This window comes from Nicotiana attenuata, unplaced genomic scaffold, assembly GCF_001879085.1.
Source record: "Nicotiana attenuata strain UT unplaced genomic scaffold, NIATTr2, whole genome shotgun sequence".
Taxonomy (NCBI): domain Eukaryota; kingdom Viridiplantae; phylum Streptophyta; class Magnoliopsida; order Solanales; family Solanaceae; genus Nicotiana; species Nicotiana attenuata.
The window spans coordinates 166,024-189,406 of record NW_017670422.1 but is presented as its reverse complement, the minus strand read 5'-3'; the positions used below and the strand labels follow the sequence as shown (position 1 = coordinate 189,406).

Sequence of the window (23,383 nt, the reverse complement as noted above, 5' to 3'; positions counted from 1 at the left end):
TTCCTTCGTGATCGTCTTCTTTGATGATATTTTGATTTATTCCCGCAGCCGGGAGGAGCATGAGCAGCATTTGAGAGTGTTTCTTCAGACTTTGAAAGACAATCAGTTGTATGCTAAGTTTTCGAAGTGTGATTTCTGGTTGAGTTCAGTTGCATTCCTAGGTCACGTTGTTTCAACAGAGGGTATTCAGGTGGATTCGAAGAAGATAGAGGCAGTCAAGAACTGGCCTCGACCCACATCAGCTACAGAGATTCGGAGTTTTTTGGGTTTGGCAGGCTATTATCGTCGGTTTGTGGAGGGGTTTTCATCTATTGCAGCCCTGATGACCAGGTTGACTCAGAAGGGTGCCCAGTTCAAGTGGTCGGACGAGTGTGAGGCGAGCTTTCAGAAGCTCAAGACAGCTTTGACTACGACGCCGGTGTTGTTTTGCCCACAGGTTCAGGGCCATATACAGTTTATTGTGATGCATTTCGTATTGGACTTGGTGCGGTGTTGATGCAGGATGGCAAGGTCATTGCCTATGCTTCACGACAGTTGAAGATTCATGAGAAGAATTATCCAGTTCATGATTTGGAGTTAGCAGCCATTGTTCACACGCTGAAGATTTGGAGGCACTATTTATATGGCATGTCATGCGAGGTGTTCACGGATCACAAGAGTCTACAGTATTTGTTCTAGCAGAAGGAGCTAAATTTGAGGCAGAGAAGGTGGTTGGAGCTGTTGAAAGACTATGATATCACCATCTTATATCACCCGGGGAAGGCCAATATGGTGGTCGGTGCTTTGAGTAGAATGTCAGCCAGTATGGGCAGTCTTGCGTATATTCCAGTCGGTGAGAGACCGCTTGCTTTGGATGTTCAAGCTTTGGCCAATCAGTTCGTGAGGTAGGATGTCTCTAAGCCCAGCCGTGTGTTAGCTTGAACATTCGCTCGTTCTTCATTATTTGAGCGCATCCAAGATCGGCAGTATGATGAACCCCATTTGTGTGTCCTAATGGACACGGTGCAGCATGGTGGTGCCAAGCAAGTTACAGTGGGAGATGATGGAGTTTTAAGGATGCAGGGTCGTATTTGTGTACCTAATGTGGATGGACTTCGAGAGTTGATTCTTGAGGAGGCCCATAGTTCCCGGTACTCTATTCATCCGGGCGCCGCTAAGATGTATAAGGATTTGCGGCAGCATTATTGCTGGAGGAGGATGAAGAAGGACATTGTTGCCTATGTAGCTTGGTGTTTGAATTGTCAACAGGTAAAGTACGAGCATCAGAGACCTGGTGGCTTGTTCCAGAAGATTGACATTATCCGGAAAGCTTTATGTGAAAATATGAGAAATAGAAATTTCTAGAGTTAAAATTTGATTATGGTTGACTTTGGTCAACATTTTGAGAAAACAGACCCGGATCTGTGTTCCGATGATCTGGGGAGGTCCGCAGTAAAATATGGGACTTGGGCGTATGCCCGGAAATGAATTACGAGGTCCCAAGCCTTAGCTATCAATTTTTGAAAGAAATTGTTTTGCCGAATTATTTATGAAATAAAGAAAAGAATTAATGTTTGAAACCATTGGTATCGGGCCCGTATTTTGGTTCCGGATCTCGGTACAAACTTTTCATAGTATTTAATTGATAACCGTGAAATTTGGTGAAGAATGGAGTTTATTTGACATGATTCGGACGTCCGGTTAAGAAATAATGAACTTTAAGTGTCCTTGAGGAAAATGTTGAGTTTGAGGCTTAATTTATAGTGGTTGATGTTATTTTGATGATGTGATCGCACGAGTAAGTCCATATGATGTTTTTGAGTTAGTATGCATATTTGGTTTGGAGTCCCGAGGGCTCGGGTGAGTTTCGGATAGGTTCCGGGATTTTTTTACACTTAGAAAAGTTGCAGGTTCAGAGAAAGTTGCAGGTCTCTGAAGTCAGGACTTCGCGACCACCGTGGGGATTATGCGGTCCGCGGTGGGGCAAGGCCTTACCTCTGCGGCCGCGCTCGATTTCTTGTGGTCCGCGGTGGGGCAAGGCCTTACCTTTGCGGCCGCGCTCGATTTCTTGCGGTCCGCGGTGGATCTCCGCGGCCGCAGTCCTTTTTATGCGGTCCGCGGAGAGGGTCTGAGAGGAGTATATTTAAACGGGACTTTAAGTTATTTTTCTTTTTTCAAAACCCTAATAACATAGGAGGCGATTTTCCAAACACTCTTTATTCTCTAAAACATTAGTAAGTGATCTTAAACTCATTTCTTTCACTCCTTAACTTCTTTTTACAAGATTTCATCATAGAATCTAGGGTTTTCATGGTGGAATTGGGAATTTGGGTAAAACCTAAGAATATTGAAATATGGGGATTTAGACCTCAAATTGAGGTCGGATTCCAAGACCAATTATATATCGGGCTCGGGGGTTAATGGGTAATCGGGTTTCTGTCCGAATTTCGGGTTTGGACCAAGCGGGCCTGGGGTCGATTTTTGACTTTTGGGGAAAAACTTTATAAAACCTATTTTCATGCATTAGAATTGATTCATTTAGCATTTATTGATATAGTTAAGTGACTTGTGGCTAGACACAAGCGAACTGGTGGTGGAATCAAGAGGTAAAACGGTAGTTGAGGCTTGAATTTTGTCCGTGGCATCGAGGTAAGTGTTTGGTCTAACCTTAGCTTGAGGGATTAGGAGTTGTGTCGTATTTTCTATGTGTTAATTGTGGACTACGACGTATAGGCATGGTGACGAGTATCTATACGTCGGTGTCAAGAATGCCCGTAAGTCTATTGTAATTGTTGTGACTCCATTTTGATTTATCCATGTCTAATATGATGATTATCATTGTTGGTTCCCTTGCCGGGATGTTGTTGTCATACTCTTGTTCCCTTGCCGGGATGTTGTTGTTATATTATTATTTCCTTGCCGGATGTTGTTGTTGTATTGTTGTTCCCTTGCCGGGTTTCTTCTATGTTTGGTGTTGATATATGAAATGGGAGTGGGTTGCACGCCTGCAACGGTAATACATGAAATGGGAGCAGATTGCAAGCCTGCAATGGTAATATATGAAATGGGAGCGGGGTGCACGCCTGCAACGGTAATACATGAAATGGGAACGGGTTGTACACCTACAACGGTAATATATAAAATGGGAGTGGGTTGCATGCCTGCAACGGTAATATATAAAATGGGAACGGGTTGCACGCCTGCAACGATAATATATGAAATGGGAGCGGGTTGCACGCCTGCAACGATAATATATGAAATGGGAGCGGGTTGCACGCCTGCAATGAGATATATGAAATGGGAGCGGGTTGCACGCCTGCAACGAGAAAGAAATGAAAGTGGACACTGTATTTGTTTTCCTCATTATTGTTGTCAACTAAATTATGGTTTCTTTACATTCCTCTTGTATTTTGTTGTTATCTGATACTCCCCGTAGCATGCCTTCCCCTCCCCATCTTAAACTGTGAATATCTATTTTTTATTTTTTGATGTATATGATTTAACTGCACAGATTTATTTGGTAGTCTAGTCCTAGCCTCGTCACTACTTACCTGAGGTTAGGCTAGGCACTTACCAGCACATGGGGTTTACAATCGAGGTCTAATTTTACAATCTTCTCACCATTTTGAATTACCGATGCAATAAATTGCAGATCCATACCTTTTATCGCTAATTTGTTACCGCCTACCACATTTGCCCATGTCTGAGTCTTGCTATCTTTTCCTAATTCAGCAATTTTATTATTCTCAACAGTACCTGAGCTGCATGGTACTGTTCCATTGTTGCTCGGAGTCTTCGTCTGTATTTGAGTTGTCCCGCTTCTAGATCCACCTCCTATAGCTTGTGCAGCTACTGGTGTAACCTCTACAGCTTTCATTTTGCCATTTCTGCGAGCTAGATCTATTTCCTCCTTGCTCTGTTCGCTTTGCATGCTTCCCGGAGTGACTGCTTCATTTGGTTCTTCAATTCGCACTCCTTTTGGTGAGACAAACAATTCTAAAACAGTATTTCTTGCTTCTGTTGATCGTTGATCTGTAATCGGAACCTTCATAAGGTTCTTCTTAGGTCTGCCTCTCCCTACCATGGCTTCCAAAGCGCACGTTGAGAGAAAACGTTAGAGAGAGAAAACCTATCATTTTTTAGGTTGGTAGTTAAAAATACTTAAAAATACTTTTCAGCACTTCAAGCTTATCTGTAATTTACAATCAACTACTTCAAACGGGTTCTATGTATTTCCTGTCTAGTATTTTGTTTTACTAATATCAAATTACGCTATATTAACTGTTGATTAAATAAAAACATCGCCTTTAATTAGATATTAAAATAAATTAAGAATAAGAAAATATTTTTATAGTGTAATTTATTTCTAGTTTCTTATCCAATACTATTAGTCTAGCAAAAAAAATCTATAAGCTAAAATTTACTCCAACTTCATATGTGCAAACTCGTGTATATCATAAATAGGCAGTAAAAAAGGTTGTTGAAGTCTTGTTGAAGATTATAGGACACATTTTTTTGTTAACAAAAAATGTGTAATGAAAGGGGTTTGGGGTCAGATTAAAAATAACAAAAGTTGTGGGTAAATATTAAAAGTTCCAAAAAATTTAGAAAACCATACTCATTCAAATTATTTCAAAATTTTTCAAATTTTCATTTCCCTCTTCTTTCTCCTCCTCACTTCCTCTTCTCCTTCTTTCTTCTTTCTTTTCCCCATTCTCTCATTCTTCTTCCTTACTTTCTTCTTTCTCTTCGACTTTCGTTGATGTTGCTACTGGTTCGGGTATGTCATATTCTTCTTCTTCATTTTCTTCTTTGTCTTTTTCTTCTTTCCCTCTTCATCTCACTTTCATCTTCTTCTTCTTTTTTCATTGTTTCTTTTTTCTAGTGGTTTAAAATATACAAAAGAAAGAGAAAAATATGAAATTTTACAAAGTGAATATTTTGCAAAATATTCTCGAGATATTTTGAGACATCCCCATAAAAGTATTCTGTCGAAACATCTTCGGGGATGTTCGAAACATCTGTCGTGATGTTTGAAACATCTCCCGGGATATTTGAAACATCTCCCGGGATGTTTGAAATATCTCGGGATGTTTGACACATCCATCGGGATATTTCTTCTTCTTCTTCTTCTTTTTCTATTGTTGTTCTCATTCATCTTTTTTTCCCAAATGTTTCAAACATTCCCACAAATGTGTGCGGATGTTTCAAATATCTCAGTAGATGTTTGAAACATCTCTCTAAATATTCGAAACATCTTCCTAAATGTTTGAGGGAGGAGGAGGGGGACGTTTTTGTAAATAAATTTTTTTTGGGAGTTTTAAAAATTATATCATTAACCTTAATTACAAAAGTGTCCCTTCTACCCCATTCTTAACACTTTTGTCTTAAAATTGATATAAGTTTTGAATTGTCTCAAAAAATTAAATCCCTCGAGTTAGTACTCAAATCATCCTAAAATTCACGGAACTTTAAGCTTTAGGTTGACCCATTTCAAGATTTCACCTTAAATATAAACTCTAGGTTCTAATTCTTCAAAATAATTTCTATTCGTTTTCTAAATCATACTCTAAGCTCAGTATTTCATCTTACACCTCAAATATTAACATCATATCACAAATCTATCTATATTATATTAAAAACACGAAAGACCTTAGTGAAATACTGTTCGCCTTTTTTACCCTTTAAATATCATACCAGACAAAATAGTTATTATATTTTTTTTAATATTTAAGAATTTGATTATAATTAAAATTTTGCTAATTAAGTTTTTCCTTATTTATATTATACAAGCAGTCCTAATATCTAGGGCTATCCATTGACATTTTACTTTATAAATTTGTTTTCTTTTAGAATTTATTACTTAAACACAAAATACGTTAGACAATAATTCTAAACTAAATATTAGAACACGATTTGACTAGAACATTCTCTTACCAAATTCAAGAAAATTTTCACTCTTCTTCTTTACATGCCGTTCAATTTGAAGTGTAAGGAATAATATATTTTGAAATCTATTAAGAAGCTTAGCTCAAAGTAACAATATAAAATAAGGAAAAATAAGAAATGTAGAGAGAATGAGAAGAGATATTCTTATTTCTTCCATGTATTCAAGTGTTTTCCAAGTATGTACAATGTGATGCCCAAGTCCTCTATTTATAGGATGATATTTAGGTAATACAAAGGGATGCCATGAACATGATATTAACTATTGAGATCATGGGGAAGATCATGGAGGTGTTAAAGTTGCAATCATAATGGTAAAAGTAGTGGGAGATTAATGGAGTAGAGTAGTGGGTCTTACTCCCTTAGGAGTTATGGACATCCAACATAATCAAGTATTTCATAACACTCCTCATTGGATGTCCAAAGATAATGTGCTTCCTTAAAACCTTATTAGGAAAAATTATACATATCATGTAATACGCATTGTCTACTGCCTCGTTAAAAATCTTGCCAGGAAAACCTATTGGGACAAAACCTGTGCTAAAGGAAAAAGAATATAACGTATTTGCCTCCGCTGATGAAAACATCACTTTATTTCTTGAAGATAATGTATTTCAATCTTGTATTTCAACTTCTCAAACATTGAGGTTGGCAATGCCTTAGTGAACACATCAGCGAAATTATCACATGAACGAATTTGTTGAATATCGATTTCACCATACTGTTGAAGATCATGCATCTGAAAAAAAACTATGGTGATATTTGCTTTATTATGTCTCCTTCGATATATCCTTCTTTAAATTGACATGTAACGATCCGACCGGTCGTTTGCCTTTTTAGGATCCCGTTCCCCCAAATAAAACTCTCCATGCTCGCTTTAACTAATTTACGACCTGCAGGGATGGTTGGTTCGGGATTTAGAAGAGTTTGGATTGAAAAATGCACATTTGACTCTTTAGGATTTTTTTAAAAGGCTAAGTTTGACTTTGGTCAACATTTTGGGCAAACGGGCCTGGATTCGTATTTTGACAATTCCGGAGGGTCCGCGAGAAAATATGGGACCTGGGCGTATGCCCAGAATTGAATTCCGAGGTCCTTAGCCCGAGTAATGAATTTTTATTAGAAATTGTCAATCTGAAATATTAGGGATTTAAAGAAACTAACTAATGATTGATTTCATGGGTATCAGGCCCGTATGTTGGTTCCGAAGCTCGGTACAAGTCCGAAATATCATTTAAGACCTACCCGCAATATTTGGTGTCAATCCGAGTAGTTTAAGGGCGTTTTGGCCCGTTGGAGGAAAATTAAGAACTTGAAGTTCATAAGTTTGATTCATTTGGTTTTAGGGGGTGATTTCTAGATTTAGCGTTGTTTCGGTTGTTCCGAAGGCTCGAGTAGGTCCGTCTCGTGATTTCAGACTTGTCGGTATGTTCGGGCGGGGCCCGGGAGCCCCGAGCGTCAGTCGGACGAGGCTCGAGTGATGTGAAAATTTTTGAGAAGAGCTGAAGGTTGTTGCTTCTGTCATAACCGCACCTGCGGTTAATGGACCACAGGTGCGAGGCCGCAGAAGTGGTCCCCTCATCGCAGAAGCGGCCCAGGGCATCTAGGCCAGGAACCGCAGAAGCGGCTCCCAAGCCGCAGATGCGGCCTAGAGACCGCACAAGTGGTCCCAGCCCCTTCGCCCTGTTTTGCAGATGCGGTTTATTTCTCGCAGATGCGGCCCCCTGACCGCAGATGCAAAAATCGGTGAAGCAGTGAGGTTCATTTAATACGGGTTCCAAACCAATTTTAACACTTTTCACTCCTCTATTGGCGATTTTAGAGCTCTTGAGAGAAAACCTTCACCAAGCATTTTGAGGTAAGTTAGTCCTACCCATTTCTAGATTATTACTTATGTCTTGAGTAGATTAAACACTAGTATTAAGGTGAAATCATAGGATTAGAGCAAAAACCTAGGGTTTTAATAAAACTTAGATTTAACCACGAAATTTGTTATGGAATAAATTAAAAATCATATATTATTGATCCTTAGGATGTAGAGAACAACTTCCTTCGAAAAATCTCGGAATCCGGGCACATGGGCCCGGGGTCGAATTTTGGGAAACTTGTGATTTAGGGTTGGGAAATTTCTTAAATAGCTAGAATTCGATCTTGTGAGTCTATATTGACTAGTTCTTACTTCGTTTAACTAGTTTGGGATCGTTCGGCTCCGAATTGAGGGCTTGGACGCGTTCTTTGTATTGGAAGTGCACTTTGGAGCGAGGTGAGTCTCCTTTCTAACCTTGTAAGAGGGAATTGTCCCCATAGGTATAATAATTGAATTAATTGCCATTATATGCGGAGGCTACGTACATACTAGGTGACGAGAGTTTGTGTGTAGCGGCTATTATGTTAAGTCCGGGTAGTCTAGGACCGATAAGCATGCTCTACGTGATATTCTTGTAACTTGATGATAAATTCGGATTCGTATAAACTATTTTGATTAAGGTAAATGAGACTAGTGAAGGAATCTTATCCTGTTTGGTCTTTTAAAAGAGAATATTGAGTATTCCTGTGAATAACTACTCCTCAGATATACATTATTGTTTGCTTGTTGATGAGCTTATTTATATTTGACCGCGTCGCATGGGTGATTTGCGAGCGGGGTAATAGATGCATCTATGGTTCGAGCCGTTCGACCCTCAGCAGTGCACAATTTACTTTTATGTTGGATCGGGCCGTACGTCCCACAGTGTTACTTGCGCATGTTTTGCTTAGCATTTCTATGACGACTGAATTTCATATCTGCTTGAAATATAGGTTAATATCCATGATAACACTTGGGAAAGAACTGTTATTCCATGATTATTAAATGCTAATAATTTGTGCTATCCATGCTAATTATGAATTTTTCTCACATTATTTAACCCTAGTAAGTGTCAAGTCGACCTCTCGTCTCTACTTCTTCGAGATTAGACGGGATACTTACTGGGTACATATTGTTTATGTACTCATACTACACTTCTGTACTTGATTGTACAGGATCTGAGGCAGGTGTATCTGGCTATCAGTCTGGTGCGTATCTCTGAGCGGACTCGAGACTTCTACGGTGAGCTGCTTCCCTTCCATGTCGTTCAGCAACCTGAAGAAGTCTTTCTTATGTATTTTCTTTTGCTGTCTATTCTGCTTCAGACAGTAGGATAGTGTGATTCTTTTGTATATTCTACTAGTTGCCCACAACTTGTGACACCGGGTCTTGGCACACACTTTAGTAGACTGTATTATTTTGGGGTTGTATGATTATCATGACTTTATTAATTGTTTCTGATTTTATTTCAACTTAAAGAATTATTCCAACTATTTTGGGGTAAAGGTAAATGAAAGTTTAGTTAGTATTCTCCGCGTTGGCTTGCCCGGAAATGGTGTTGGGCACCATTATGACCTATTTAGGAAATGGGTCGTGACAATATCCTTCTTTAAATTGAGCTATGCAAACAACATCATCTTCAATATTATTGGAATCTTCTCTACAAAGAAAAGTCACACGTTTGTTGTGTGTTGAGTCATTTGATTTATCAGTTGCTTATCTTGGCATGACTTGAATAAGTATCAACAATTAACTGCCTTGTAGAATAATAATATGGCAACCCTCACATGCAAATAGATTGTTTGAAGAGCGAACTTCAGGAAAATACCTGCATTTGCATAACCAACAAAATTTTGACAGTTTTTGTTAGAATAAGCAAATCTATATCAAGGATTCCTTTTGCAATATAACACTAATCGTATTTCAATGTTTCCACATAGGAGTAAAACTATATCTCGCTAGAATATTGTTATACTTATGATTCTAGCAAGATATATTAGTGCGCCAATTGCACTAGACATAAAAACAAATCACGCAAAGACTAGGTCAAAAATGCATGAATCAATGTTTGCAACCATTAATTCTAGAAGTTAAGCATAAATAAGGCTAAATATCACTAACCGAATTAGAAACAAGCCCTAAAATTAAATACCCATTAAGTACCCACACTAGGGTTGAGCCACAACCCTAGTTAAAGATTTAGCTACTCATAAAAAATAAAGAAATACAAGAAGAAATTAAGAGAGAATGCATAATAATTGTTTAAACAAAGAAAATCTAATGTTAAGAAGTCAATCTAGTGCAAAATCACTCAAATAAGTAAAGAAAACCGCTCAGGTGCACCTCTACAAACTAAACTTAACCTAAAAATGACAAAAATTTCTATTTATACTAAGCTGAAAATATCTGACAAAAATGCCCCTACGAAGGTTGCGCGGCCGCATAATTCTGGTGCGGTCCGCACAATGGGCTTCTGCGGCTGCACAATTATCGTGCAAGTCCGCAGTCTTGGGAATTTGGGCTTGGGACTTGAGGCTTCTGCCGTCTGCATAAAAGTGGGTGCGGTCGCACTTAGGATTATGCGGCTGCACAAAATTGATGTGATCTGCACTCCTTTACTTTCCAGCTCTCTGAATCTTCAATCCTGCGGACCGCATAATAATTGATACGGCCGCACTTGGTCTCCTGCAGCCGCACAATTTCAGTGCGGTCCGCACTCCCTGAGCTAGCCAAAACACCACTCTCTGAATCTCCCTTCTGCGGCCGCACTAGAATTGTGCGGTCCGCACTGCTAGCCTTTTTGCCTAGTTTTGGTTCTTGTTCACTTTTGACTCCTTTATGAGTTGATTTTGACTTCTCCGGCTCGTTTCCCAATATTCTTGCAAGTAAACACATTTCTTTAGTTTTCGGAAATACCTTTAAGCATTTTTGAGCTAAAACGCAAGTAAAAGAGAGCAAATAAGCGATCAAAATCCTTGCTTATCAACTCCCCCAAACTCAAGCTTTTTCTTGTCCTTAAGTAAATAAGGCAATTCCCACCTCCACTAGAAAAAGAGATATTTCAGCTAGCCTAAGGTGAATCAATTACACATCGAGTGGGGCCAACAATTACCCACAACACATATGAATTATCAACAACGCAATGATTGACCTTTTGAGTACAATAGTTCTAGTGTGACGCTAGAGCATCAAGAGTTGACTCTATTCATCAAGGAAGCTCTCTCTTTCATGTAGGTCATTGTGGATCCCAAACTCCTCCTCCTCTATTCTCTATTAGCAAATCTCACTTTAGAATGAAACACTCAAGGTAAGGATTGGTGAAAACTTCGCTCATCTCTCTCAAAAGAATGTCACAAGTCCGGCGTTGAGTACCATAAGCTTGCCCCTTATGTAAATCACCACTAATGTAAGCTCACTCAACTTGATATCATGTAGGACTTTTGCAGGATGTAATGAAGGCTTTGGACCAAGGTAGGACTAGTTGGAATAGAATGGTTTTATCTTTCCTTAAGCACTCCATTTTCTCTTTTCGGCTCATACTTTCTCGACTTTTTGAGTCATTTTCTTCTTCCTCGGGGGAACTAGAGACGTAATGTCACTCTTTCTTGTTCATGATATTCATTTTTCTCCTTTTCTATTTACTTCATCCTTTCTTTTTTTTTGAATTCCCTTCAACTCTTTACTTTATTCACTTTCATTTTGACATTTTTCTTTTTGTTCTTTCTTTCTTTTCTTTGCCTTTCCTTTTCTTCATTTCTTTCTCTTCTTTGTACCTTTTATCACTTTCAAACTCCTCTTCTCTCCCCCAAACTTATGTTTTTGTCAATTGTTTCTCAAGAGTTCTAAGGAAAGATCGGGTGCCAAGAGAGGGTCAATACAAAACGGATGAAGGCCTGTAACGTGGTTATTGGAAAAAAAAAGGGCTTCGGCTCAAAGGGGTTGAATAGGGATATCACATTGGTAGGCCACAGAAGATTTCAAATTTCAAACTGGATCAAGGAGAGCCTACGATCATCTCTCAAGCCAAGCTACACTTAGAATTTCGCCTAGACAAGCATTCAGGGCAAGTTCTAGACCATTAGCACGGGTACTTGGACTTGCAACTAAACATCTCACCTCTCGAGCTTTGGATTGCTAAAGAGAATAGAGTCGAGGGCCCACAACAACCCTAGCTAAGATTGGTTTACATTGATGATATCCTGTTTTTTAGTGATACATTGGAGGAACATGTCAACTTGCTTTGTTAATTTGAGGCATTGATAACACACTATGGTATCATGCTTTCAGCAAAAAAGATGGTTCTTGCCCAAAAAGAGATTGATTTTTTTGAAATGCATTTTGTCCAAGGTGCATACAGTCCAGGACCACATATATGTCAAGAACTACTCAAATTTCCTAATACCAACCTCATAACAAAACAGATCCAACAATTCTTGGGTATAGTAAATTATGTGAGAGATTTCATCCCAAATATCTCTACATACATTTCTCCACTCACAGAGATGCTCAAGAAAAATGCTCTACCATGGGGAAAGAAACAAGATGAAGTAGTCAAGGAAATAAAGGAGATTTCTAAAAATGTCAAGTCCCTCTATATCCCTTCAGACGGTAAGAAGATATTGCAAACTGATGCCAGCAATGAATACTGGAGTGCTGTTCTATTTGAAGAAAAGGATGGGCTTGGCTCAATATCGGGATAGAAAGAGGCCTAGTTTCCTAGGCTGTTTTCCAGGCTAAGGTAACAAAGTTATACCGAGATTCACGACTGACTTCCTCTACAAAGTAGTAGAATAAGATGCGAGAGAGCCATGCCTTTAGAACAAGAAGGTTTTGATTCTGGGAGATGGAGCTCTAGAAGTGAAGTTCCGAACAGTATTGGTTTTCTGCCACTGAGACTGAACATCATCCGCTGCCTTATCCGCCGTCTCTGCGGCCGCAAAAATCCTACCCTCTCTCCGAGGCCGGAGGAAAATGTGAGGATACGCCAGTGGAAAGTTCAAAGATGCCGAGCAACATTATCACTCCACTTTCAAGGAAATTCTTGCAGTAAAGAATGGAATCAAGAAATTTAATTTCTTCCTTATTCATACAGAATTTCTGATAGAAATGGATATAAAGGCCTTCCCAAAGATGATTTAGCTAAATGCAAAAATTATTCCCAATCCTCAGATTCTCAGGTGGGCTCAATGGTTCTCTCCATACAAGTTTCAAGTCAGGCACCTGAAAGGAAAGGATAATATTCTCGCAGATTTTCTGTCTCGACCGGAAGAATTCTCAAAGAGATTTTCCCCAGCAAAATTGAAGTTAAAGCAAAAGCTAATCAGCCACATCTTCATGCTTTCGAATATACCGGGAACAAGTTCATTGAAGCCAACGGATCATCCACCGGAGTTGTTCAACCTCATGGATCCATTTGATCCGTCAATTATTATGGAAAGAAGAACTTATTATGAGCTCCAAGTTTTCCGGCAACATGGTGGATCCATTCTCAAGCCATATGGGGTCAATCCAGAATATCCGTTCTGCCATATATTCATAGCTGAAGCCAAGGATTTTCCACAAGAACTATTATGGTTTTTCTGGTACCTATGCCATCAATATTATATTTTCATGGAATTCAAATGCAACGTCTTCAAGGATTTTGATAACATTGCACCAGCTCTTAAAGTATTTTTGCTATGGTTCAAACCTAGAAGATNCAGTGCAGAGTTGGCCCAGACCATCCTCAGCTACAGAGATCCGCAGTTTCTTGGCTTGGCGGGTTATTACCGCCGATTGTTGAGGGGTTTTCATCTATTGCAACACCTATGACCAGGCTGACCCAGAAGGGTGCTCCTTTCCAGTGGACAGAAGAGTGTGAGGCGAGCTTCCAGAAGCTTAAGATAGCTTTGACTACAACCGCAGTTTTGATATTGCCTACAGGTTCGGGATTCACGCTCTTAAGATATGGAGGCACTACCTATATGGGGTGTCATGCGAGGTTTATACTAATCATCGTAGCTCGCAACATTTGTTTAAGCAGAGGGATCTTAATTTGAGGCAGCGTAGGTGGCTTGAGTTACTGAAGGATTATGACATCACCATTCTTTATCATCCGGGCAAGGCAAACGTGGTCGCGGATGCCTTAAGCAGGAAGCCAGAGAGTATGGGTAGCTTGGCATTCATTCCAGCAGATGAGAGGCCACTAGCTTGGGACATTCAGTCCTTGGCTAACAGACTAATAAAGTTGGACATTTCGGAGCCCAGCCGGGTTCTTGCGTGTATGGTTGCTCAGTCTTCATTATTGAGGGAGATTAAGGCCCGACAGTTCGATGATCGACATCTGGCGGTCCTCAGAGAGACGGTGCTTCAGGGAGGTGCCAAGGAGGTCTCTATTGGCGAGGATGGTGTTTTGCGGCTCCAGGGTCGTCTATGTGTTCCTAATGTTGATGGTCCGAGGGAGAGGATACTAGAGGAGGCACACAGTTTGCGGTATTCCATGCACCCGGGAGCTACGAAGATGTATCGTGACTTGAGACATTATTGGTGGCGGAGGATGAATAAAGACATAGTGGAGTATGTGGCTAGGTGTTTGAATTGCCAGCAGGTCAAGTATGAACATCAGAGGCCGGGTGGCCTACTTCAGCAGATGCCTATACCAGAGTGGAAGTGGGAACGCATTACCATGGATTTCGTAGTTGGGTTGCCGCGAACTTTGCAGAAGTTTGAATTCAGTATGGGTCATCGTTGATAGGTTGACCAAGTCGGCCCACTTTATTCCAGTGGCGACTACTTATACAATAGAGAGGTATGCTCATATTTATATTTGGGAGATAGTCCGGTTGCACGGTGTGCCTGTTTCCATTATATCAGACAGAGGCCCTCAGTTCACTTCCCATTTCTGGAGAGCAGTTCAGAGTGAGTTGGGGACCCGTGTGGAGCTTAGCACAACATTCCATCCTCAGACCGACGGACAGTCCGAGCGGACGATTCAGATTCTGGAGGATATGCTTAGAGCCTGTGTGATTGACTTTGGAGGGCAGTGGGACCAGTTCTTGCCCTTGGCGGAGTTTGCATACAACAACTACTATCAGTCCAGCATAGAGATGGCTCCATACGAGGCTTTATATGGTTGTCGTTGTCGTTCTCCTATCGGGTGGTTCGAGCCTGGCGAGGCTAAGTTATATGGTGCTGATTTGGTACAGGATGCCTTGGATAAGGTAAGGTTGATTCAGGAGAGGCTTCGCATAGCTGAGTCCAGACAGAAGAGTTACGCGGATCAGAAGGCGCGTGATGTATCATTCATGGTTGGCGAGAAGGTTCTCTTCAAAGTCTCGCCAATGAAGGGCATTATGAGGTTCGGGAAGAAGGGCAAGTTGAGCCCAAGGTTTATTGATCCTTTTGATGTATTGAGGAGATTTGGGGAGGTTGCCTATGAGCTTGCGTTACCCCCCAGCTTATCAGGAGTTCATCTAGTTTTTCATGTATCGATGCTTCGGAAGTATCATCCCGACCTATCCCATGTGTTAGACTTCAGTACTATTCAGCTGGATGAGAGTTTGGGTTATGAGGGGGAGCCAGTTGCCATCATTGATTGACAGGATCGCCAGTTGAGGTCCAAGAGGATTTCTGCGGTGCGGGTCCAGTGGAGGGGCCAACCAGTCGAGGAGGTGACCTGGGAGTCCGAGGGGGATATGCGGAGCAGATACCCTCATCTATTCAGCACTTCAGGTACCTTTCTATGTCCGTTCGAGGACGAACGTTTGTTTAAGAGGTGGAGGATGTAACTGATCACGCCCAACTATGCTTTTATAAAGAGGACACGCGGACGTTCCAAATATAATCTGAGTATTTAGCCCAGAGTCGAACCCACCAGGAATTAACCTATCAATTACTCTCGTTAGACTTACGAAATTCTACATAATCAACTTCCCAAACTTTCTGAATAACAATTAAGGATGTTTCTACTAACTAAGAATGAATGTCAATAAGCAACTGAAAACTAACTATGATTAAGTTGTAAACAATTAAGAGGAGGTTCTAAGGTTATGATTTCCCCTATTGATGGAATCCCTTCTGGTAATGTTTCACATAGAATTGCCTAATCATCTCTGTCAATCATGAGCACTCTTATTATCGCAAATCTCTCCCGAGTAATCACGACAATTTACTAGACACACTCTCCCGAGTTACGCTAGCTGGCTTTGTTTATTACAGCTCACTTTAGATTGCACCCAAGGCTTCGTTATCCCTAATCCCGCCTTTAAACCCTCGGTTATTGATCCCTCATATACTTTGGGAGTGGTGTTGTTCAATAATGACCTAATGTTGCTCAACAATGACCTAAATATGCACTCTCTCCCGAGTTATGCACACTAAATAGGCACAGCTAATTGAGGATCCTATCAATTAACTACAACAAGAATGTAGTTGAACAAAACAGAGATTAAACTGGGCAAACTATATTAACATAACAAGAAGTTCATCCTTCAATAGGTTCCATAAAAACCTTAGACTAGATATTTAGCTACTCATACTAGTGTTCATCATAACAATATTCAAATTCATCACAAATCGTAAAATATAAAAGGAAGAAAGGAAGAACTCGATGTTGAATTATCCTCCTTGCCTCTTGCCTTTCCTTCCTTGAACTCAGTTATGAAAACCTTGATAATAATCTCTTGGGCGAGATAGACCTTCTATAGGTTAAGTGGATTTGCCCCCGAACTTCCAAATTTACCCCTGAAGTTTAATTTCCGGAACTGGGCTAGCGCGGTCGCACTAGTGACCGCGCTAATGACCGCGCATATAGCCTATCATTCTGCCTCGACTTCCTGGGCTATCGCGGTCGTGCTAGTGGCCGCGCTAGTCCAGGTCTTCATTTTATCTCTTCTTTCTCTCGTCTTCCCACGTACTCAGCGTCTAGGGGCTTTTCTTGCTTCAATTTAGCTCCAGATACATATTTAGGGCCTCATGCATGCCACTCACTCCTGCAAAGTGTGAAATTCACAATTAGAGCCCATTTAACTATATTATAATAGTGAAACATAATCAAGCTGGGGCATAAACAGTCGCCAAATTGCATGAATCTAGCCTATTATCAACACCCCATACTTAAATCATTGCTAGTCCTCGAGCAATCCACCACGCTCTATAGAGGTCCCTTCACTAAGCATTTTTCCCTAACGTATCACACCAAGAACAAATTACCAAAATTACGCCTAGTAGTGAACAATCCTTGCCTCAAAAGTTGACTCTCACGTGCCGTGCAATATTCATACTTACTCAAATTACCCTTTACAGAGGTCAAGACTTGCCTTTCCTTCGTGAATCACATGCCCTCACATCACACAAGAGAGTAGTTCCACAAATATTAACTTCAAGAACAATTAGGAATGTAGATAAACAAAATTTGCTCACTCTCACAAAGAACATTCACATGCCACAAAGATGCACCATAGGCTTGCCCGTAGTGTAATACTCTACTAATCGAGGCCACTCAGTTTAAGATCAATTAGGACTTCACTTGGTTGTAATGTAGGCTAAGGGACGGGTAAGATATATTTGGATATAGTGACTAACCTCCCTAAGCACTTTTAATACAATCACATTAACTTTCAAAACCATATTTATGTCAACCAGATATTCCACCTCATTTTTATTTACAACATCCCACTCCATTAGGTGCAATTGCAACAAACCACCACTTATCGACTAATACATTTGCTCAAAACAAAAACTTTTTTTTTCTTTCTTTTAAGTGGCGCTTATTCTTTTACTTGTCAAAACACTGCACCTTTCCTCTATTTCATCGGTTCCACTCAAAAACCAAACCACCACCCCACACTTTTGCTTACATAATTTCAATACCATTCAAGTGCTTATGGGAAGTAAAGGGGTTTAAACAGATGTCCATTCAAACAATTGGGTAAGGTTCGCAATGTGGTTGCCAAAGAAACAGGCTTATAGGCTCAACGGGATTGCCTACGATGTATTACATTTAGGTGGGTCTAATTTATATGTCTGGCTCAACAAAGAAATGACTATATCACTTCCAAGACTGAATGAAACTGCTATTTCGCTTTGCAAACACACGAGCCAAGTTCTAGGCATCAAATGCACAGCATGGAATACAGTATAACTCACACACACATGGCACATGACTCACTCTAGACCGGCTTATCAAGACACTCTCGTTTGAGTATTCGAGTCAGTAACAAACATACAATTTAATTCACCTTAGCAAGAATCAACCACTGAGACTAAGTGTTACACTCTAGTGTCTATTGTGCTCGGGTGTATCAACGCCAAGGGTTTCTCTTTCGATTTCAGCTCATAGCACATCAATACTACTAAATACTAAAAAAATAAAATAAACAAAAACTACCTACACCCGGTTCAAGCTAAACCCTTAGAAAAGAACCGTGGCCCAAAGAAAAACCAAGGGGGAGTTACTACACTACCTAAAAATAAAAATAAACTTTTTGGTCTTTTCTCTAGACTTACTTCCCTCAAGAAAATTGTCTAAAGGATCCGTCATCAGGAAGAGTCTCCAAATTCCATTTTTTTTCTTTTGTCGACTTAGTCCCTCAAGAACCCCGTCGAGAGAGATCCGTCGTCGGGACAAGTCAACTTATCTACTTTACACTTACCTAAATTAACTATCACTCAAACCACACAAAAACAAGAAAAAAAAACAATCAAGAAGAAGAAAACATCAAACAATCAATTTGTTACATGTACATCCACACATTGAAGTATCCCCCACCCCACACTTAAAAGGTAGCCATGTCCTCATGGCATAAAATTAACGAACAGTGAGGCAAAGGAACTTCCCTAAAAGATCACTCCTGATCGGAGACGGTGTCTGCGTTCAAATGACAAGCACGACCCCGAGCTCTCAACCATCCTAAGATTTTCTTCTCCGATTTCACTTGCCGGTCAGCCACCGCGTCAACACGGGTACCTAAGTCAGTGATCGAGGTACGCAACCCAGCTACTTCCTGCTCCAAAGCGGTGAACCGGGAAACCCGAGTAGCTCCAGAAGGTGTTGCAGTCCCAGATGGTGCTGCAGCTGCTACAATTTGCTCATGTGCCTGTGGCTCGGCCTCCACATCCTCCTGCTCAGCCTTCTCATCCTCAGAGTCATCAGAGCCACTACTATCCTCACCACTTGCTGTCGCCAGCTCCTTACCGGTGGTTACCTTGTCCGCCCGGAACTTGCGGTCTTTTGGCACGATCCCATCCACCGCGAGATTTTCCGGCACCCTAGCTGCCCTGCAAAGTTTCGTAACCAATGACGGGAAAAAGAACCCATACCTTTTGATTGGACAGCGGATGAACATCTCCTCATGAATCACTCTGGCCACGTCAAAGTTGTGACCATTGACGAAGCACCAGATCAGAGCCGCTCGAGGGCCATTCACCTCCGTAGTGTTGGAGGCCAGGAGCAGACGGTTGTTGATAATATACAACCAGCACTTCCCTTCAAAGGTTAGTGCCGAGGAGTGGAACTTCTTACCATACTTCATCCAGACAACCTCCTTTCCGGGTACACAGATTGTTTCAAAGAACGTCTCCCAATGCGCGTATGTTCTGCCATACCCCACATAAAAGTCATCATAATGATCCACGGGAGGGGGCAGCTGGTACGCCGTCCGTATAGCCTCAATAGAGGCATTCACTGCCTTTCGGCGCACCGTGACTACGCCATCGACATGCTCCTTCACATTGGCATAAAATTCTCTAACCACCATTACATTGCCTTCGCCCGGCTCATCAATGAAAGTCTGCAACCCCCGCCTCACCAGCTCAGTATACATGTGAGGGCAGCCCAGCTGGACTGATCCTATGTCAATGCCTCTTTCCGAAATCGGCTTTTTATAGGCCTTCTCTGCAAAGTGGTCCTAAGCCTTAGCAGAGACAAACCTGCTGCTATCAAAGGGGCGAGCAGGGGCTGCCCCGCGCGCCCTGGACGAGCCAGCTTGGCTGCTAGAAGAGGCACCTGTGGCGCGACATTTCCGAGATGGAGCCATAGTACCTGAAAAATAAAAGCACATTAGCACAACCCAACACAAACTTGTGACGCACTATGGTTACTCAGACTCCATACGCATAAGTGGTCACAACTACGCAATTACGTTCACTGAGGCCTTTCCACAAACATCTCGTGGGCATTAGGCACTCACACCCCATTTCACACATGGTCCAACCTTAACACCACCACAATATCCTCCAAAATCACATACTAAGTGAAGCTACACTCCACCAATCTTACCACCCATAAACACTACAACATACGTTACCAATTCTACTACTCAACAAGAAAAAAACAACTACATCAATGCAAAACTAAACAGAAATGAAATTCTAAAAAGAAAAAAATTACAAAAGAGAGGAAAAATGGAACAAAGAACTCATACCTGTAGTGAGAGATTGTGGGTAGAAGAGAAGAAAAGTAGAGGGGAATGTGGCTTGAGACTTGGGAAAGTGAGGTGGGGAATTTTGAAGAGGATGGGAGTTGAAGAAGAGGGGGGATCGTTGAAGAAGAGGGGGTTAGGGTTGGGGATTTGCGTTTGATTTGGTGGAATGGGTGGGGGGATTTGGGACTGAAGATGGGAGGGGGGGGGGGTTATTAGTTTAAAGTGAAAAATTAACATAAAAAAATACAACATAAAACTCATCAGATTTGGGCGGGTCTAGCGCTGTCGTAGCGCGGTACGAGCACGGCCGCGCTAGCCCAGGCAGAACACAAGCCCATATGCGCGGCCACTAGCGCGATCGCGCTAGTAGCGCGGTCAGTAGCGCGGGCGCGCTAGTATTTTTGGGCTGAGGCAGAATACTTGCCCATATGCGCGGCCTGTAGCACGGGCATGCTCCTGGGCATAATTTTTTTTAATTTTTTTTTCACATGTTCTTACCACTTTCGACGGCCTTATCACCCGCCTATTGTCACCTGCATTGGTTAGTATATCCCAAAACTCACAATTAACAACTACTACTATCGTTGGGTTGCCTCCCAACCAGCACCTTAGTTAATGTTGTGGCACGACGATTACAACAATTCAATGGGTTGCCTCCCATGCAGCGCCTGATTTAACGTCGCGGCACGACGCAGGCAAGCGCATTTAAGGCTCGCTCGACCTCTGAGGTTCATTCAGGTGGATCTCTGACACTTCCTTTGATTCATTCATGCCTACGTATAATTTCAATCTCTGCCCATTGACTCTAAATGTGTGAGAGTCTTTCTCTGAGGCAATCTCCACAGCCCCTGAAGGGAATACTTCGACCACTCGAAATGGGCCAGACCATCGTGACTTGAGTTTACCCGGGAATAGCCTTAATCTGGAGTTATAGAGCAATACCATGTCCCCGGGACTGAAATGTCGCTCAACAATGTTCTGGTCGTGCAATATTTTCATTCTTTCCTTGTACAACCTTGTGCTCTCTAAAGCCAGATATCGGAACTCGTCAAGCTCGTGCAATTCAGTGATTCTCGTTGTGCCCGCAGCCTCAATGTCTAGGTTCAACTGTTTCAGTGCCCACCAAGCTTTATGTTCAAGTTCCACTAGCAAGTGGCAGGCCTTCTCGAACACCAACTTATATGGTGACATACCAATTGGTGTTTTAAAAGCAGTTCTATAAGCCCAGAGTGCATCATCTAGCTTTTTCGCCCAATCAATTCTTGTGGCGTTTATTGTCTTGGTCAATACACTCTTTATCTCTTTGTTAGACACTTCCACCTGTCCACTTGTCTGCGGATGATACGGTGTTGCCACCTTGTGACGCACATCATACTTCGCTAGCAACTTCTCAAATGCTCGATTACAGAAGTGGGTGCCTCCGTCACTGATAATAGCTCTCGGTGTCCCAAAACGGGTGAATATGTTCTTCTTCAAAAACCCCACCACCACTCTTGCATCATTAGTGGGAAATGCTGCAGCTTCTACCCATTTGGACACATAATCTACAACAACAAGTATATACTTATTGCCAAAGGAGCTGACGAAGGGTCCCATGAAGTCAATTCCCCATACATCAAACACTTCCACCTCTTGAATCGGGTTCATGGGCATCTCATGGCGACGGGAATGTTCCCGGTTCGCTGACATTCATTGCAGCCCTTCACCCATTGGTGTGCATCTTTAAACACTGTTGGCCAAAAGAAACCGGCCTCTAGCACTTTCGCGGCTGTCCTCACTCCTCTAAAATGCCCTCCGTACGCCGATGCATGACATGCCTGCAAAACAGAAGATTGTTCTATCTCGGGGACACACCTCCGGATCATATTGTCAAACATATTCGAAACAGATAAGGTTCATCCCAATAATACATGCGGCAGTCATGATAAAACTTTTTCTTTTGTACAGAGGAAAGATCATAGAGAACTATACCACACGCCAGGTAGTTTGCAAAGTCTGCATACCATGGCACTTCCTCAAGACTTGTAGCGAGCAGTTGTTCGTTTGGAAAGGTTTCCAGAATGTTCTCAACCTCATCTGAATTTTTAGCTCCCTCAAGTCGTGAGATGATCAGCGACTTGATTTTCTGTGACCTTACTGTCACGAATTTCGAGGTCGAACTCTTGCAGTAACAGCACCCTACGAATCAGGCGCGATTTAGACTCCTTCTTCTCAATCAAGTACCTGATAGCTGCATGATCAGTGTATACATTTACTTTAGAGCCGATCAGGTATGATCTAAATTTATCGAAAGCAAACACCACGGCCAACATCTCCTTCTCAGTCACAATGTAGTTTAGCTGGGTGCCACTCAGTTTCTACTGGCATAGTAGATTGGATGCATTAGTTTGTCTTTCCGTTGTCCCAGCACTGCCCCCACTGCATAGTCACTGGCATCACACATGAGTTCAAATGGCTGCTCCCAGTCGGGGGCAACAATGATGGGTGATGTGACCAGCCTCTTTTTCAGCTCCTCGAATGCTACCCTACAATCATCAGAAAACAAGAGGGGGTGATCTTTTTCTAACAACTTACAGAGAGGGTTGGAAATTTTTGAAAAGTCTCTTATGAATCTCCGGTAAAAATCAGCATGCCCGAGGAAGCTCCTGATTGCCTTGACTGAAGTTGGAGGTGGCAGCTTTGCTATCACGTCAACTTTAGCGCGATCCACCTTAATTCCTTTACTTGACACGCGATGCCCCAAGACTATACCCTCTTGTACCATGAAATGGCACTTCTCCCAATTAAGAACCAGGTTAGTCTCAATACACCATTTCAGTACACAAGTCAGATTTATAAGGCACTCATCGAATGAGTTCCCCACCACTGAGAATCCATGAATACCTCCATTATGTCCTCTACCATGTCAGTGAATATGGCCATCATGCACCTTTGGAATGTGGCGGGTGCATTGCATAGGCCAAATGGCATCCTCCGAAAGGCATAAATGACATAAGGGCAAGTAAAGGAGGTCTTTTCTCTGTCCTCAGGTGCAATAGAGATTTGATTGTACCCTGAGTACCCATCCAGAAAACAGAAGTTAGACCTCCCTGCCAATCTGTCTAGCATCCGATCAATGAAGGGAAGTGGGAAGTGGTCTTTCCGGGTGGCCAGGTTTAACTTTCTGTAGTCCATGCGGATTCTCCAGCTCGTGACGGTTCTCGTAGAGATC

At 41.7% G+C, this 23,383-nt stretch overlaps 1 protein-coding gene across 1 annotated transcript; it reads left to right on the top strand.

Moving 5' to 3' along the window:
- Positions 1-12,066: 12,066 nt before the first annotated feature.
- On the top strand, positions 12,067-12,471 carry LOC109239199 (uncharacterized mitochondrial protein AtMg00860-like). The gene has a single exon (XM_019405721.1). It carries the CDS (start codon positions 12,067-12,069, stop codon positions 12,469-12,471), a length of 405 nt encoding a protein of 134 aa, XP_019261266.1.
- The last annotated feature ends 10,912 nt before the right edge of the window (positions 12,472-23,383 follow it).

Bases quoted from the DNA above. Each gene is read 5' to 3' on its own strand.
- LOC109239199 (XM_019405721.1), top strand. From the start codon at position 12,067: ATGGTTCTTGCCCAAAAAGAGATTGATTTTTTTGAAATGCATTTTGTC.